This window comes from Phyllobates terribilis, unplaced genomic scaffold (genome assembly GCF_046119375.1).
Source record: "Phyllobates terribilis strain yellow unplaced genomic scaffold, ASM4611937v1 Scaffold_2__4_contigs__length_985480577, whole genome shotgun sequence".
Classification (NCBI taxonomy): Eukaryota; Metazoa; Chordata; class Amphibia; order Anura; family Dendrobatidae; genus Phyllobates; species Phyllobates terribilis.
In genome coordinates, this window is record NW_027362762.1 from 667,422,575 (window position 1) to 667,441,419 (window position 18,845).

The 18,845-nt window shown below is 46.1% G+C and overlaps 1 protein-coding gene across 1 annotated transcript in view; it reads right to left on the reverse strand.

Moving 5' to 3' along the window:
- The window catches only part of ARL8A (ARF like GTPase 8A), a 37,924-nt gene extending 22,821 nt beyond the window's left edge, over window positions 1-15,103 (reverse strand). Inside the window, exons 1-3 of the mRNA XM_073666848.1 lie at window positions 14,821-15,103; window positions 6,511-6,591; window positions 3,986-4,059 (exon numbers count right to left, since the gene is read on the reverse strand). Coding sequence (XP_073522949.1) covers window positions 3,986-4,059; window positions 6,511-6,591; window positions 14,821-14,943 — 278 coding nt within the window. The 5' untranslated portion in view covers window positions 14,944-15,103. The remainder of the gene's footprint in view (window positions 1-3,985; window positions 4,060-6,510; window positions 6,592-14,820) is intronic.
- Window positions 15,104-18,845: the final 3,742 nt, after the last annotated feature.

Genomic DNA, 18,845 nt, shown 5'->3' on the forward strand with positions numbered 1-18,845 from the left:
GGCCTTCATTATTGAACTATAGCCACCACCTGCCCCATTTCCCCCCACAATAAAGGCCTTCATTACATGAACTGTAACCACCACCTGCCCCCCCCCACAATAAAGGCCTTCAGTATATGAAATATAGCCACCACCTGCCCCATTTCCCCACAATAAAGGCCTTCATTATATGAACTGTAACCACCATCTGCCCCATTTCCCCACAATAAAGGCCTTCATTATTGAACTATAGCCACCATCTGCCCCATTTCCCCCCACAATAAAGGCTTTCATTATATGAACTGTAACCACCACCTTCCCTATTTATCCCCCCACAGGCCTATATTACATGAACTATAGTCACCACCTGCCCCATTTACCCCCAGGATAAAGTCCCCTATTACAGGAACTGTGACACAAACAAACACCATTTTCCCCCACAATACAGGCCTTCAACAAATGAACGGTAACCACCACATGCCCCATTCGCCCCCCGTAACAAATGCCATTTCTCCCAGCATTCATTTACACGTAATGAAGTGATTTTTGATGCTGTATTATAAAGGATTAGAGAATGCCCTGAGATTTATGAAAACTGTCAAAAAAAGACCCAAAATGTGTTGATGCCAATAGCAACCAATCACAGTGTAGCTTTAGCTCCTCTTCAAGGGCATTTTGAGAAATAACAACTGCCCTGATTGGCTGCTTTTTTACACAGTTCTGATAAATCTGTCAGCTGTGTGGTTTTTTTTTGAAAAATTGCTGTTAAATAAAACCTATTGTGACGACACTGTGGGATCTGGACTGCGAGTGATTTCATAAAAACCCATTTACCACTGCTATGACAATATAGTACAGTAATAACACCAGCCTAGAATCTGAAGTATGCCGCTCCTGAAGTGGAAGGCACATTCCAGGAGCCATACGATTCTTACTTTTTCATCAAAGTAGCTGTATGAGGGCTGTTTTTTTAGGGTGAGTTCTATTTGTCAGTGGTAGCATTTTGGGGTACATATCACCAAACATTTATTAACTCTTTAGGGGGAGAAGTAGAATTTCTGCAGTTGTCTTTTGATGTTTTATATTGTTGTTTGATGTGTTTTTGATGTTTTACATTTTCTGCTATTCAAGTGATGCACAAATAAAGTGATATTAATCTGTGGGTCAGCACGATTATAATGATGCCAAATTTATATAGTTTTATTTATGTATTATTATTACTTTTCTCTAATAAATATACTGTTTGAAAAAAAAAATAATGTTGTTTTTGTGTTTGCCTTATTTTAAGAGCCAATGGAGCTGTATGAGGGCTTATTTGTTTTTGTTTCATTTTTCTTACTTTTTTGATGGTGTTATGTATAAAAGAAACAACAATTCTGGATTTTTTACTTTTTTTTTTTAAACATTTTACTATTTAGTTTAATTGACCTAATTTTACAGGTCGATACGATAATAACAATTCCCAATTTATATGGTGTTTTTGTGTTTTTCTACTCTCACACATACACACAAAATTATTATTTTTTTTTATGGGTTCACAGTCACCATATTGATGAATGACAGTGGAGTGCTTTCTCTCTGTTAAAGTCCTTATATGCTGCTGTCACACTTGACAGCAGCATATGAGGGGTTAAACTGTTGAGATTGTTGAGAATGCTGACCTAGCAATCATAGCAGGAGGCCGGCTGTGTATATCAGTTGGGCTCCAGTCCTGCAGATGATCGCACCAGTACATTAATCCCTTCTTGATATCAAGAAACACAATTTTTTTTCAAGTTTTAATTTTGGAAAAGAAGAAAAACATTTAAAAAATCTGAGTACTGACCACAATAAAGTTGCCATTTTTACTGCACAGTGAATGTTGTAAAAATGTAACCTCAATTTTATTGTAGGAATTGCTGTTTTTTCCCCATTCCACCGCGGAAATTTTTTTTAAAACTTTTCACTACACTAAAAGATCATTTAAAAAAATACACTTTGTTCTTCAAAAAATAAACCCACATAAGGGTTTGGAGATGAAAAAAAAAGAAAAAAAAAGCTATGGCTCTGGATGACGTGATGTAAAAATGTCTGTGGCAGGAAGAGGTTAATTTCAGCAGAACTGACGGATCTGTACATACATAATACATGGGTTCTCAGGAAAGAGAAGCCTCTATCGAAAGTGTCCGCCAAGCAGCTTACCCCCATCTCCCCATTCAGAACACATGCACTTCCTTCCGGGGTGAGTGCGCATGGGTATTGAGAGTCCGATGGGATCGCTGCTTATTGGACAATTATTTAAAATGTATGGCTGGGATTTCTCATAAGCCATTACAGTGCTGGCCAAAAGTATTGGCACCCCTGCAATTCTGTCAGATAATACTCAGTTTCTTCCTGAAAATGATTGCAATCACAAATTCTTTGGTATTATTATCTTCATTTAATTGGTCTTGAATGAAAAAAAAACACAAAAAGAATTGTCCTAAAGCCAAATTGGATATAATTCCACACCAAACCTAAAAAAGGGGGTGGACAAAAGTATTGGCACTGTTTGAAAAATCATGTGATGCTTCTCTAATTCATGTAATAACAGCACCTGTAACTTACCTGTGGCACCTAACAGGTGTTGGCAATAACTAAATCACACTTGCAGCCAGTTAACATGGATTAAAGTTGACTCAACCTCTGTCCTGTGTCCTTGTGTGTACCACATTGAGCATGGAGAAAAGAAAGAAGACCAAAGAACTGTCTGAGGACTTGAGAAACCAAATTGTGAGGAAGCATGAGCAATCTCAAGGCTACAAGTCCATCTCCAAAGACCTGATTGTTCCTGTGTCTTCCGTGCGCAGTGTCATCAAGAAGTTTAAAGCCCATGGCACTGTGGCTAACCTCCCTAGATGTGGACGGAAAAGAAAAATTGCCGAGAGATTTCAACGCAAGATTGTGCGGATGGTGGATAAAGAACCTCGACTAACATCCAAACAAGTTCAAGCTGCCCTGCAGTCCGAGGGTACAACAGTGTCAACCCGTACTATCCGTCGGCGTCTGAATGAAAAGGGACTGTATGGTAGGATACCCAGGAAGACCCCACTTCTTACCCCGAGACATAAAAAAGCCAGGCTGGAGTTTGCCAAAACTTACCTGAGAAAGCCTAAAACGTTTTGGAAAAATGTTCTCTGGTCAGATGAGACAAAAGTAGAGCTTTTTGGGAAAAAGCATCAACATAGAGTGTACAGGAAAAAAAAAGATTCATTCAAAGAAAAGAACACGGTCCCTACAGTCAAACATGGCGGAGGTTCCCCGATGTTTTGGGTTGCTTTGCTGCCTCTGGCACTGGACTGCTTGACCGTGTGCATGGCATTATGAAGTCTGAAGACTACCAGCAAATTTTGCAGCATAATGTAGGGCCCAGTGTGAGAAAGCTGGGTCTCCCTCAGAGGTCATGGGTCTTCCAGCAGGACAATGACCCAAAACACACTTCCAAAAGCACTATAAAATGGTTTGAGAGAAAGCACTGGAGACTTCTAAGGTGGTCAGCAATGAGTCTAGACCTGAATCCCATAGAACACCTGTGGAGAGATCTCAAAATGGCAGTTTGGAGAAGGCACCCTTCAAATATCAGGGACCTGGAGCAGTTTGCCAAAGAAGAATGGTCTACAATTCCAGCAGAGCATTGTAAGAAACTCATTGATGGTTACCGGAAGCGGTTGTTCGCAGTTATTTTGGCTAAAGGTTGTGCAACCAAGCATTAGGCTGAGGGTGCCAATACTTTTGTCCGGCCCTTTTTTGGAGTTTCGTGTGAAATGGTCAATGATTTGATTTTTGCTTCATTCTCTTTTGTGTTTTTTCCTTGCAAGCAAATTAAATGAAGATAATAATACCAAAGAATTTGTGATTGCAATCATTTTCAGGAAGAAACTGAGTATTATCTGACAGAATTACAGGGGTGCCAATACTTTTGGCCAGCACTGCATATGCTGCTTACCAATGAGATAAGGAAATCCTCTGCATGCAATACCATACTCACACAATGGCGCTTACACCTCGGCAATATCGTTCCCACATGCTTCGAAAACGTGGCTGACCTCCGATGTCCCAGAGCTGATAGAAAGGAGTAAAGAGCGTTATAAATGTCTTATGCACATTCTATATATTATGTAAGCACAGTCAGTTCAATTTTTGGACAGATTGTCTCGAAGAGGTTGACAAACCCTACATTAAAAAACAAAGAAAAAAAACAACAAAAAACATCCTGATTGCACTGAAATAAAATAGATAATACTCACCTTACTGATCCTCCGCTGCTCACAATCCAGCGCGGCCAGGTCCCACGTCGGTCTGTGTACTTACAGTTCAGTCCAGATGGATTGACTGAAGCGGTCACACCTCTACCTGGACCGAACAGGAAATACACGGACAGGCCAAGGACCTGGCCAGGGATGGAACAGGAACAGTGGGCGATCACTTACTGCAATCGGTTTTATTTTTTTTAATTATCAATGTTCAGTTCCTAGAAAAGTTGGCAACTATCAGAAGAGGAATACTTGGGAATGTCCCTTTGATTGACAGCTGCAGTATCTCAATACTTGTATGACACGTGCAGTTCTCTATACTTGATTGACAGCTGTAATATCTCTATACTTGATTGACAGCTGTAATATCTCTATACTTGATTGACAGCTGCAATATCTCTATACTTGATTAACAGCCGCAATATCTATACTTGATTGACAGCTGTAATATCTTTATACTTGATTGACAGCTGCAATATCTATACTTGATTGACAGCTGTAATATCTCTATACTTGATTAACAGCCGCAATGGCTATACTTGATTGACAGCTGTAATATCTCTATACTTGATTGACAGCTGTAATATCTCTATACTTGATTGACAGCTGCAATATCTATACTTGATTGACAGCTGTAATATCTCTATACTTGATTGACAGCTGCAATATCTATACTTGATTGACAGCTGTAATATCTCTATACTTGATTGACAGCTGCAATATCTATACTTGATTGACAGCTGTAATATCTCTATACTTGATTGACAGCTGCAATATCTATACTTGATTGACAGCTGTAATATCTCTATACTTGATTGACAGCTGTAATATCTCTATACTTGATTGACAGCCGCAATATCTATATACTTGATTGACAGCCGCAATATCTATACTTGATTAACAGCTGTAATATCTCTATACTTGATTGACAGCTGCAGTATATCTATACCTGATTGACAGTTGTAGTATCGCTACACTTGATTGACAGCTGCAGTAACTCTATACCTGATTGACAGTTGTAGTATCTCTATACTTGATTGACAGCTGCGGTATCTCTATATCATCATCTCTACACCATTTTTGCATCCTTTCCTCTACCCGGCAGTCAGCAGAACGCCAAGCCAGTGTCAAGTCAAAGTAGTGTTGAAAGCCTCAAACTCCTTAGCAGCCAGTCTGACTCCGATTCATGATAGGGCTGTCTACTACAATATTTCATGTTTCAAAATGCCCACAAAAAAACATACACTCACCTACAGAACCCAGAGCATTTCTCTCCACTGCTGTCCTTGTCCCCCCGCTGTTCTTGCTTCATTTTCTAGCAAAAGATATCATGTGACCACTGGAGTCAAGAAGCAATCACTGATTGGCTGCAGCCTTGACAATCTGCCCCAGCCTGAAGAAACAGTCTCTGAGGTCACTTCTCTTCTGCCTTGGATGGAACATCAAGGCTGCAGAAAATGCTGACTGACTGCAGCGTTCAAATGATATTGTCTACTGAAAGACTAAGGGAGGAGACCAGAAAAAGACATAGTGTAGGTAGTGGTGCAGGGTAAAGGTGGGGGTGCAGTTAAAACCCTTCCTGATTTATTGTATTATTTAAACTAGTGATTGGACCAATCCAAGACAAAGAGCTGACTCCCTACTGGGACTGATGGGAGCTGGCGTCTCATAATGGCTCTAAAACTACGGCGTTGAAACCCTGCCCACCTGACCCAAACCCCGCCAACCCATCAATTCCATTGGCTGGCTACAAGTACACGGATTTCAGCCACGAGTGGGCGAGGTTTCGGCTGCATTCTTTTCATATTAAATGTATCTTCACCTGTGGTGACCACATATTTAATAGGGATCCATAAGAGGTGGATCTTTTTGGCTCTCGAAGACAAGTGAACCAGAGCACCAAAAAGAGCCAGACTGCCCATCAATAATTTATGCCCCCTTACACATTAGACTAATGTTGGCCAAACCCAGAGATATCAACGGTTTGGCAAACACTCAATGTGTATAGGAGCGATGGTCAACTGATCATTGGGGGAGATGACATTTGGCCATGTCCGATTTCGGGCTGCCCATTGCTTTGCAATGTCTCTCTCATACAGACCATAGAAGCGCTCCTGTGTATGGGAGAGACTGCGGAGATGGTTGCCGGCCGGATGATCAGCCAAATCCTCATTCAGCCAACAGTCATCTAATTTGTATGAGGGTCTTTAGGACTGTAATAAAAGGCTCTTCCCACATAAACTGCAGTCATAGGCTTTACCTTGATGGTTACGTTTCCTTTGGTGATTTTCCGCATATTAAAGCCAACAGTCGGAATCATGTCTTCATTAAACTGTCCCGACTGCAAGAAACAGAGGTAGGAAATCTTCATGAATCATCACATTCAGGGTAGACAATGTCTGTACTGCTCACTGCAGTGAGTCACAAAGGGATGACTACAACCAGACAATAATTAGCCGTGTGCCCTGCTGGGAAGGCATGATCGATAAGAATCACTGGCAATGAGGTGACACAACAAATTTATAGCTCATAGTTATACAGGCAAAGTGATAGCTAGGAGACATTTAATTGTAGGATGTCCGATTGGCAAATCGCTGGAAGAAAGTGCAGCAGCATGCATTTCCCTTCAGCAGCAGAGATATTCGTGACCATGGTTGGTATACTGCATGTACAGGATAGGTGATAACTTGTAGATTAGTGGGGTCCGGTCGCAGGGGATCCGCACCAATCAGAATAAAGTGATTAGTGTAGACCCTCGATTGCTACGCCATTCTTTCCCTATGAGGCCACCGAGCACTGTGCTTGGCTTATTCTGGCAGCCCCATAGGGAATGAATGGAGCGGAGGTGGGACATCCAATCTTATAACAGAGCTAAAAGAAAAATTCAGCATGCTACTGATTGGTGCAGGTCCCAGCAGCCGGACCCCCACGGATCACTAAGTCATCACCTGTCCTGTGAATAGGTCAGAACTTGTTTTAATCGAAGAAACCCTTTAATGTTGAAAAACAATGTAAAAACGAAAACTGAAAAGGACCATTATGTTAGAAGGCTATATTCTCACCGGGGTAATCCCTTATGAAAACGAAGCTAGGTTCATTTTGGGCCACTGCAAAAGGAATTGTAATATAATATAGTGGCCATTAAAGGGAATCCATCAGCAGGTTTTGCTCTGCAATCCGATAGCAGTGTCATGTAGAGGCTGAGATGCTGATTCCAGCGATGTATCACTTATTGGTCGGCATGCTGCCATTTTGAAAAACATCACAGTTTTATCAGTTGCAGATCTAGCAGTGCTCAGAATGTTGAGCCCTGTATAACCTCATCTACACCAATGATTGGCAGCTTTTTGTGTACACTGTTCATAGGCAAAAAGCTGCTAATAAGTGGTGGATTACACAAAGCAGGAGGACTACATGGCACGAGACATCTAGTCCCCTGCTGATAAAACACTGATTTTATTGAAACGCCAACACACAGCCTTGTAAGTGACATCACTGGAATCAGGCTATCTCCCCCTACATCATGCTGCTCACCTTTCATAGCAAAAACCTGCTGCAGATTCTCTTTAAAGTGAAGGGATGTCTTAATACAAGGATGTGCAGAGGGCCAGCGCTGATTCTGAGCGGTCCAAGCAACCAGTGTCATGTTGCTGCTGCCAAGGCGCTTGAGATCATTAGTCTTCCAGTGTTTTTTAAGGAGTTTTTGGAGCTGAAACTGGGCGGAAAGTCTCCAAATCCTCCTCAACAATGTTGAGTTTTCTCTCAGTTTCCATTCTAAAAATTTACCAAAAGACTCAGTGTGCACATAGCCATAAATTACTTCCAGAATAATGTGCTCCACTGTATATGACATAGAGTTTAAGAGGAAAAACATGTCAATAGTCATCTCTATTCCATCACTTTGATTAGGAAAACTGATCAGGTGATTTTACTCTCAGCCATATTTGGAATGAGGACAGATATTTGTACCCTATTCCTGGAAGAACTGATAACTACCTATATGGGCTAAGATTTCGTCATCTTTTGGATCAATACAAAATAAAAATGTTCATATACAGTACATCATGTCATGTTTCCACCTGTGTAAGAGGTACAAGCCAGAAAAGCCTTCTATGGCTGTTGTACCTCCAATTTTAGGTTGTGTGTACCACTGTATAGCCCCACAGGTATATTGTAAAAATAATGTAAAATGAGTGGTATAGCGGTTTTTTTCTACTGTAAACGTCGGCCTCTGTCTGATGATTGAAGCTCCTTCTGGTGTGAGGCCAAAACGCAATGTGAACAGGGCCGCACACTGCATATACTTTGGGGTCTTGCTACGTACAGTGACTGTGTCATTTTGTTATGCACGCAGGTGGCGCACGTGGTTCGTGGACCCACTGTGCCACGGGCCCGGGCTTACCTAGGAGGGGCGTAGCTAAGCGGCTATCTGGTGTTCAGTGGAGCTCCTGTTGGTGGAGACAGGCTTGGCTGCAGGTAGCCGCCAGGTACCACTCCTAGGCAGTCCCCGCTACTGCAGCTGCTGACCCCAAGGGTCAGGTATGCAGACACAAAAAGGACTAGGGCTCCGTTCAGACTAAGGTTCTCTATCCTCTGCAGAACAGTTACTGACACGAAGTCTCAGACAGGGTTAATTTGGAGACTGTTAGGACAGTCTAGATACATGGAATACTCGGATAGGTACACGTTCAGACACACGGGTCTCGGATACTGATTCAGGGACTGGCCGCACAAGGAACAGACACTACGGGTTCAGGACTGGCCGCACAAGGACCAGAGACTATGGGTTCAGGACTGGCTGCACAAGGACCAGAGACTATGGGTTCAGGACTGGCCGCACAAGGACCACAGACTACGGGTTCAGGCCTGGCCGCACAAGGACCATGGGTTCAGGACTGGCCGCACAAGCAGAGCTGTGGAGTCGGTAAGCCAAACCTCCGACTCCTCAATTTCCATGACACTGACTCCCTCATACATGGCTCATTTTTAAGTGATAAATAAACTGTAGCACAGATTCATGTCAGCTAAAAGTCTAGACCCTTAGATCAGGAATAGAACAGACATTTATAGGACATTTCATAACTTTCCCAAATTCTTATGAAAAAATATTCCCCACAAACTGCATTGAATTATTGTACCCAATTTATTATATATTTTAGGAGTCGAAGTCGGTCCATTTTATACCGACTCCACCAAAATGGGCTCCGACTCCACAGCCCTGCGCACAAGAACCATGGACTATGGGTTCAGGACTGGCCGCACAAGAATCACGGATTATGGGTTCAGGACACTGGCCACATCAGGACCAGCAGACCTCACAACTCATTAGTAGACTACCACACTACCTAATGATTGACGCCAGGAGCACTTACACCATCATTCTTACAGGAAAGGTACTATTTGTTAGGGTAAAAGTAATGGAATATACAACAAGTCCTCCAAAAAAATGTGAACCCTGCCTAATGGATTTATGGTCAGTCAGATCACACATTGGCCCCGATTTATGATGACCTGCGATTTTCTCGCCAGACTTGAGGATGGGGCACACCATCCGGATTCATCAACAGGCGATTCAGTAGCACCTGACAAGTGGGGTATACCTGCGTGCGCCTGACCACGAATCTTACTCCAGACAGAGATATGCCCTGTTCTGCCCCTTTTCAAACCAATTCTGGCTGGTAATCGCACTGATGAACTGGAGCCACTGAATTTTTCTGCATGTATTAGGCTAGATTCACATACAGCATTTAGCAGTGTCTTTCACGGCACCACTCCAGTGGGTTTTTTTTTCAGCACCTGAGTGGCACTTTAAATGTAAGCCCCTTGCCCTCGTTCTTATATGCGCCATCCGGCGGCTTCACATTTTACTGACGCCGATCCGGTCCTGCGGCGCCATCTCGTGAGCGGAGCCTCCACTACAGCGGTGCAATAAAAAAAAACCCTGGAGTGGTGCTTTAAATGTAATTCCCCAGCCTCTTCTCATACTTACCTACCTCCGTCTTCATCATTTTCCAGCGTGGCTCCAGTTGGTGTCTGGCGAAAAGTGACCTGCAGGCAGCTCCAGTGTTTCATGGAGCGCGCTGGAGGCCTCGTTCTGGCTCTCATAGACTTGCATTAAGAGCTTGTGACGTAACGTCTGACTTCCAGCCAGTCAGAAGTTACAAGGAACTAGATGGCGCCGTGGCACTGAAGCGGCGTCGGTAAAAGGTGCAGCTGCCGTAAAGTGAGTATAAGAACGGGGGCCGGGGGGTTTACATGTAAAGCGCCACTTTAGCGATGGAAAAAAACAAACAGCTGGAGTGCTGCTTTAATGTGTCTATATTCATACGTTCCATGTGTTACGGTCTCCCGACTAGAAACCAACAACCTTATAGGCATATTATGAAGCTTTCATGTTCAGCTGGAGACCCGCGACCAGTCACTGCACTGCTGTCCGTACTCTGACAGTGACTCACGGATGTGTGAATACTGCACAAGTCAGTAGGAAATTACTGCAAAATTGACAGAACATTTTTGTCCATGGCGTTTTGGTGTAATTTTTATGGCCAATAGTATGGATATTTTTCACAATGCAGTATGCCATTTTTATGCTTTTTTTCACCCCACCGGCTTCTCTGAAGGATGCCAGAATAAAAGCAAAAACATAGAAAAATCAAGCTAGGAAAACAGGAAGAAATGGATTTTTTTTTAGAAGCGCACCATTCCAGCGTTTTTTATTTCAGCCCTGGAGTGGTGCCACTAATCTAAGTTCCCTGCCCCAGTCTCTTACTCACTCACCGCCATCTTCCTCTGTTCCCAGCACCGCTCCGGTCGGTCTCCAGCAGTTTGTGACCTGTCGTATCGCTCCAGTGTTTGCTGGGTGAGCCGGAAGTCACTACTCAGTGTAAGTCTATGAGAGGCAGAAGGAGGCCTGAACGAGTCTCCCATAGACTTACACTGAGGGCTTGTGCCCGCTACCTCTGACTTCTGGTCAGGAGTTGCGGTCACAAGATGACAGATCGGGACTGGAGCGGTGCTGGGAAGTTCTGAAGATGGCAGCTGATAAGTATGAGACTAGGGCCACAGGACTTATATTAGTGGCACCACTCCAGTGCAGAAATAAAAGCTAACACTGGAGTGGTGCTAAAAAAGCTCAAATACATAGTCTGTGTGAAGGAGGTCTGAAACTAAGTGTGAAGATCAGGCTTTGGTGTTTTATATGAGAAGGGCTGGCTACCTGTATATGGCCTCACACCCCGTCAATAAATATAGGTAAAGGAAGGCAGGAGAAGTGCAATGCCCAGGATTCCCAAAAGTACTTCAGCTGACTATGCATTATACCACAGCTTATATTATGCTGGTGGGAGCAGATGGTAATGAAGACCTGAGTATTAAGGTTTTTTTTATAAATCCACCATACGGTTCCAGAGGTGTGAACTTTTTATATTTGAGAAGCTGGATCCACCCTTTCTATGGACCCTACAGACAGCCTCCTGCTCCTTCCATACTTCTACTACAGCCAGGATTGGTAGCCGGCAGGAATGAGGTGAGGGAGCGCCAGTGTCACCTCGGCCTTGAGGAGGTTGGGATTTCACACCCTGGTCCTCGGCCCCCTTTTAGGCTGAGCTTGCACTTTTGCAGTCGTTGTACATTTTTGTGTTGTGAATTTCCATAATGTTGTAAAATTGTGGCAATAAAATCACCATATATGAACCCAGCCTCCCAGTCTGCCTGCGAACACCGGGTCTCCATCTGGAGGACTAAAAGGGGCTCCTATCTGTTACTCCACCAGCTGGACCCCTCATGGTCCGGGGAGCTTCGTTCACAAATTTATTCAAACCTTAAAACATAAGTAACGTTAACAAGTACCTAGACAACTTACCAAAGCTATGCTTGTACCCCTAAGATGTCAAGTACTCCATTAGTACCACTGAAAGGTACCACAAGGCCACGGGCACACGCTCAGCATTTGGTCAGTATTTTCCATCAGTATTTGTAAGCCAAAACCAGGAGAGGAACAATCAGAGGAAAAGTATAATAGAAACACGTCACCACTTCTGGATTTATCACCCACTCCTGGATTTAGCTTACAAATACTGAGGTAAAATACTGATCAAATACTGAACGTGGGAACATGACCTTATAGACATAATAATGGGACATGTCACCTCACAAGGAGCACAGTCATGGGGACAATTACCAAATATAGCGCAAGAGAAGAGGGGCAAAGTCTGTGCAGTCACTGGCATTGGGCAACCTTGTGTAAGGGTACATATATGTGAATCCACTGCAGGATAGACAGACAGAGAGATATATTGATAGAGATATATATAGATAGAGAGATGGATAGATAGACATATAGACAGACATTTGATAGATAGAAACATCTATAATATAAAGGCAGATGCGTGTCTCTGTCAGAAGTCTCTATAGACTGCGCATGCGCGATGCGTAGTCTGGCTCCAGACAGCAGAACGCATCCAGCCTTTACAGGTAAGAGGAGGTGTATGGCGCCGGAGATCACGGTATGCGTAGACACTGAACACATACCGCGATCTCCGGCACCATATTAACATACTTAACTGACCGGGAAGAGCGTTGCCACGGCACCACTCTCTTCGCCGGAGAACGGGGCAGGAGTGAGGCGTCGGATCGGCGCATGTGCATAGCGCTATCCGGTGGCATTTTACTGAAGACACATTTGCAGTGTGTCTTCAGCAAAATGCCGCTGGATAGCGCGGTATGGGAACGCGCGTACTCCGGCGTTGCACTCCTCCCCCAGTCTCCGGCAGAACAAGACACAGCAGCGCTGGAGCACAGGGAAGAAAGGTGAGTACAAGTGTTTATTTTTTTTGTATGTGTGTACAGTGTGAAAGGGATGAGGGGGCCACACATACCAGGATTGGGAGGTGAGGGGGCAACACATACCAGGATTGTGGGGTGAGGGGACCATGCATACCAGGATTGTGGGGTGAGGGGATCATGCATACCAGGAAGAGGGGTACCACACATACCAGGATTGGAGGGTGAGGGGACCATGCATACCAGGATGAGGGGTACCACACATACCAGGATTGGGGGGTGAGGCGACCATGCATACCAGGATTGGGGGGTGAGGGGTACCACACATACCAGGATTGTGGGGTGAGAGGACCATGCATACCAGGATGAGGGGTACCACACATACCAGGATTGGGGGGTGAGGGGACCATGCATACCAGGATGAGGGGTACCACACATACCAGGATTGGGGGGTGAGGCGACCATGCATACCAGGATTGGGGGGTGAGGGGTACCACACATACCAGGACTGGGAGGTGAGAGGACCATGCATACCAGGATGAGGGGTACCACACATACCATTACTGGGGGGTGAGGGTACCACACATACCAGGATTGGGGGGTGAGGGGACCATGCATACCAGGATTGGGGGGTGAGGGGTACCACACATACCAGGATTGGGGGGTGAGGGGACCATGCATACCAGGATGAGGGGTACCACACATACCAGGATTGGGGTGTGTGGGGACTATGCATACCAGGATTGGGGGGTGAGGGGACCATGCATACCAGGATTGGGGGGTGAGGGGTGCCATGCATACCAGAATAGAGATGTGAGGGGTGCCATGCATACCAGAATAGGGATGAGGGGTACCATACATACCAGGATAGGGATGAGGGGTACCATGTATGCCAGGATTGGGGATGAGGGGTGCCATGCATACCAGGATAGGGATGAGGGGGCCATGCATACCAGGATAGGGATGAGTGGTGCTATGCATACCAGGATAGGGATGAGGGGTGCCATGCATACCAGGATGGGGATGAGGGGTGCTATGCATACCAGGATTTGGATGAGGGGTACCATGCATACCAGGATTTGGATGAGGGGTACCATGCATACCAGGATTTGGATGAGGGGTACCATGCATACCAGGATTGGGGATGAGGGGTGCCATGCATACCAGGATTGGGGATGAGGGGTGCCATGCATACCAGGATGGGGATGAGGGGTGCCATGCATACCAGGATGGGGATGAGGGGTGCCATGCATACCAGGATAGGATGGTGGGGACAGGATGGGGGCAGCACAAATACCAGGAGGGGGGCAGCACATACCAGCATGGGAGACCATATACCAATAAAAATGCTGGCCACCCGGTGGTAAAACGGGTTCAATAGCTAGTATATATATATAATAGATAGATGATAGACAGATATATAGATAGGTAATAGGATAGATAATAGATATATGGTTAGATTGATACACAGATGATAAATGACAGCCATATACCGCAGACAGCTGTGGCACAGTGCAGACTGTAGGTGACATGTCTGTGATGCCCCCGGCTTCTTGCCCCTGCACATGTCTATGAGGACGGCCTACTACCCCCATCGTCCCCGTGCACGAGTCCTGCCCTGCAGTGCCTATGAGGGGAGCTCTGGCCTAGCATCACACAGCAGTGTGGTACACAACAAAATGGCTGCAGCCGTGCAGTGCTGTGATTCCCCCGGCACAGGGCTCCCAGCTACATGCAGGGCCGGGGTCCGTGCCCACCGCTGCCCACCCCGCTCTCTGCCCTCTCTCACCGCTATCACGTTGACAAAGGTGGTCTTCCCGGAGTACTGCAGCCCCACCAGGGTGAGCTCCATCTCCTCCTTCCAGAATAACGCCTTGAACCAGTCCAGTAGCTTGTTAAATAGCGCCAACATGATTGTAGCAGTGCTGGGAGGGCAGGACACGATCCAGAGCCCGCGACCGGCCGCAGCTTCGTACGGTGCGGGCAGTGATGGGTGCAGCAATCCCCGGAGTGTGTGGGTGGGTGGGGCGAGGAGCGGTACCCATCCCTGCCCCTCCTCCAGCACAGACAAAGGAGGATGAGAGGGCTGGTGGCGCCGCCCCCTGCTGCCGGGGTGCTGGAGCAGATCCGGAGGATGGGGCACACTGACAGCTGCTACAGCTCGGCCGCAGCCACTACACATCGGCTACAGCTCGGAGGGCATGGCTGATTTGATCGTAATGAACGATCGTCAGCCGGTTCAGTGAATCTGACCTACGACGCATTTAAATGACCGGTCGGGCAACGATTATGGTCGGTGGACAGTCGCGTGTAGCCCCAGCCTCATACAGGATAACGTCGGCAGTCCATACACGGGGATAAAGCTAGACTGGGAAAGCCGATTTCGACCATGACAAGCGATCGTCAGCTGGTGGAGAAAGGCCATGGATTTTGCCGCAGATTTCACTCTCAGTAGTTTTGTGGCATTTCTACTGGAAATCCGCATGAAAGAATTAGCAGTTTTTGCTTTCACTATGTGAGGGGTGTATGGTACCACCCACATGAACCCGACCCAGCAGTCTTCATTAGTAGTGATGGACGAGCACTAAAATGCTCGGGTGTTCGTTGCTCGGGTCGAGCAAATTGGAATACTCGGGTGCTCGACCCGAGCAACGAGCCCAATGTAAGTCTATGGGAAACTCGAGCATTTTTCAGGCGGCTCCCCCCCCCCCCCCCCCCCCGGCGATCTGCAGAGGGCCTAAAAATTGCCCAAATCGATGGGAACAGTGCTCAAATGACATGGGATCAGCATGGGGAAGACCCCTGGAAGCATTTCTGACTCCCAGGTCACTGCTGTCAACAACGTGGTCAGAGTATTACACCACTTTTACGGGGTCACAATAAAACATACAAAAACAAAACCAAAATGGATTTTCCTGGGTAATATGTTAAGGAACATCCTTTCCAGGGTAATGACTTGTATATAAGGCAAAATAAATAACCCAAACCAAAAATGCTCTTCCACACCTTGAGCTATGTTCACAAGTAGCGTTTTTGGTGGGTTTTTGCACTTTTGCATTGCTTTCAACCAAGACAAATGCATTCACCAGGAAATGTCATTTTAACATTTTACAACCTTATCTGGCCATGTGGTGTGTGAGACATCATCAGACACATCCTGTTTCATTTATGATGGAGGGACTCTGAAAGTCACAAAGCCTATTTTTACCTTGCTATTCTTAAAGGGCCAGCAGTTGGCCCTCACTATTGATAGCCATCAGCCGGCTATGATTTGTTGTTCCCATTATTAACGAATGGGTCTCCTATACTGTTTTTGCGTATGCAGTGACTGAAAGGGCTGCCAAAAATTTGGATGCACTCCAATGCCCCTTGCAAGAGATGTAGAGGTCAGAGAGCCTCCTAAAAACAATGTTCCCATTATTAGGAAGTGGGTCTCCCATAGTGTTTGTCTATGCAGTGAAGCAACGGCTGCCAAAAATTTGGAGGAACTCCAATGCCCCTTGCAAGAGACGTAGATATGTTGATATGGTGGTGATATGGTTGTGGAGGATGAGGATTCGGAGAAGGAAGATTACAAGAGCAAATAGACAAAATCAGGAAGCGTATACCCAGGTCTGGGTGTGAAGACAGAGGTGCATGGGAATAGAGTTAGACCTCCCAAAAAAAGACACTGGATTTGAGTTTATGTAACACTGCTATCATTCGGTGGTGTTGAGAAGTCTGGCCCAATCCAGCCCTTGTTCATTTTTATAAGAGTCAGCCTGTCAGCATTTTCAGTTGACAGGCGGATGCGCCTATCGGTTATAATTCCACCGGCGGCACTAAAAACCCGCTCTGACAAAACGCTAGTGGCAGGGCTGGCCAAGACCTCCAAGGCGTAGAGAGCCAGTTCATGCCATGTGTCCAGCTTGGATACTCAATAATTATAAGGCACAGAGGAATCACGGAGGACGTTGGTACGGTTGGAAAGGTACTCCCTTACCATCTTCCGAAACTTTATTGCACTCCTTGTGAGAGTACCCTACGCCTCAGGGCCTGTACGATGGGAGGGTCTGAGAAAACTGTTCCAGAACTTTGACCGTGTTCCTCTGCCTCTGCTGGATTGCATTTGTGGCTCTCTTGCCTGTACTCCTTGGTTGTCCAATGAACTGTGACCTCTGCTACCAGCGTTTTCAGATTGGAATTTTTTTAATAATTCCTCAACAAGGGCCTTCTCGTACTGCACCATTTTATTAGGCCTGTCCTGCAAGGGAATAAGAGACAGAAAGTTCTCACTGTAGTGTGGGTCTACAAGCGTCACCAACCAGTAATGACTGTCACCCAAAATTTGGATAACGCGAGGGTCACGGGAAAGGCAGCGTAACATAAACTTAACTATGTGTGCCAGACTGCAAAGAGGCAAGACTTCCGTGTCCTCACCAAGAGGACGACTGACCATGCTCTCTTCCTCATCCTCCTCCTCCTCCTTGTCCTCAGGCCATCCACGCTAAACAGACGGTATGAGAGTTGTGCAGGTAGTACCGTCTATAGCGCAGGAAATTAGCTCCTGTTCTTCCTCCTCCTCTTCCTCATTTTCACCCAATCCACGTTGGGATGAGATGAGGCTGGGCTGTATGTAATCACCCTGTATGTTTCCTTGCTCCATCTCATCATGCTCCACCTGCAATGCATCCTCTTTAATTGTGAGCAGAGAGCGAAGCGGGATGGTGACGCTAATTATGGCATCATCGCCGCTCACCATCTTGGTGGAGTCCTCAAAGTTTTGGAGGAAGGTATAGATGTCTGACATCCATGTCCACTCCTGAGGTTTTATGTGTGGAGTTTGACGTGAATACCGACGACCTTGTTGATGCAGGTAGTCAACAACTGCCCTCTTCTGCTCACAAATCCTTCCCAACATCTGCAATGTAGAGTTCCAACATGTGGGGATATCACACACCAGTCGGTGAGCCGGAAGCTGCAAATGAAGCATGGCAACGGCGGCGGAAGCAGTAGCTGACTTTCTAAAATGGGCACACAGGTGGCGTACTTTGACAAGCGGTTCCAACAGATCCGAGTAGGTTTTGGGATACCGCTGAACCACCAGGTTAAGCACATGCGCCAGGCATGGTAAGTGTGTGAGCTCGCCTCGCCTCAGAGCCACCACCAGATTCCGGCCATTGTTACACATGACCATGCCTGGCTGTAGGGTCAGCGGTGTCAGCCACAGATCTGCCTGCTCTTTCAGAGCTGTCCACAACTCTTCAGCGTTGTGTGGTTTGTCACCTAAGCATATTAGCTTCAGCACAGCCTGTTGCCGCTTGGCTGAGGCAGTGCTGCAGTGCTTACTGCTTGCGACTGATATGGTCATTTAGGAGATGGATGCTGAAGAGGAGGAGGAGACGCAGGAGCTGTATAATGTGGGGCAACCTTGATTGACCCAGAGCCCGCAATCCTCGGCGTCGGGAGGACGTGTTCCATCCCAAGGTCCGATTGGGTCCCGGCTTCCACTATGTTAACCCAGTGTGCCATCAGCGAGATGTACCGTCCCTGCCCACAAGCACTTGTCCACGTGTCCGTGGTTAGGTGGACTTTCCCAGTAACTGCATTGTTGAGGGCACGGCTAATGTTTTGGGACACGGGCTTGTGTAATGCAGGGACGGCACACCGGGAGAAATAGCGGCGGCTGGGGACCGAATACCGAGGGACGGCTGCCGCCATCAGGTTGCGGAAAGCTTCCATCTCCACGAGCCTAAAAGGCAACCTTTCAAGCACAAGCATTCACGAAATGTGTGAATTTAGTAGTGTGGTCTGTGGGGCGTTAGCTGCGTATTT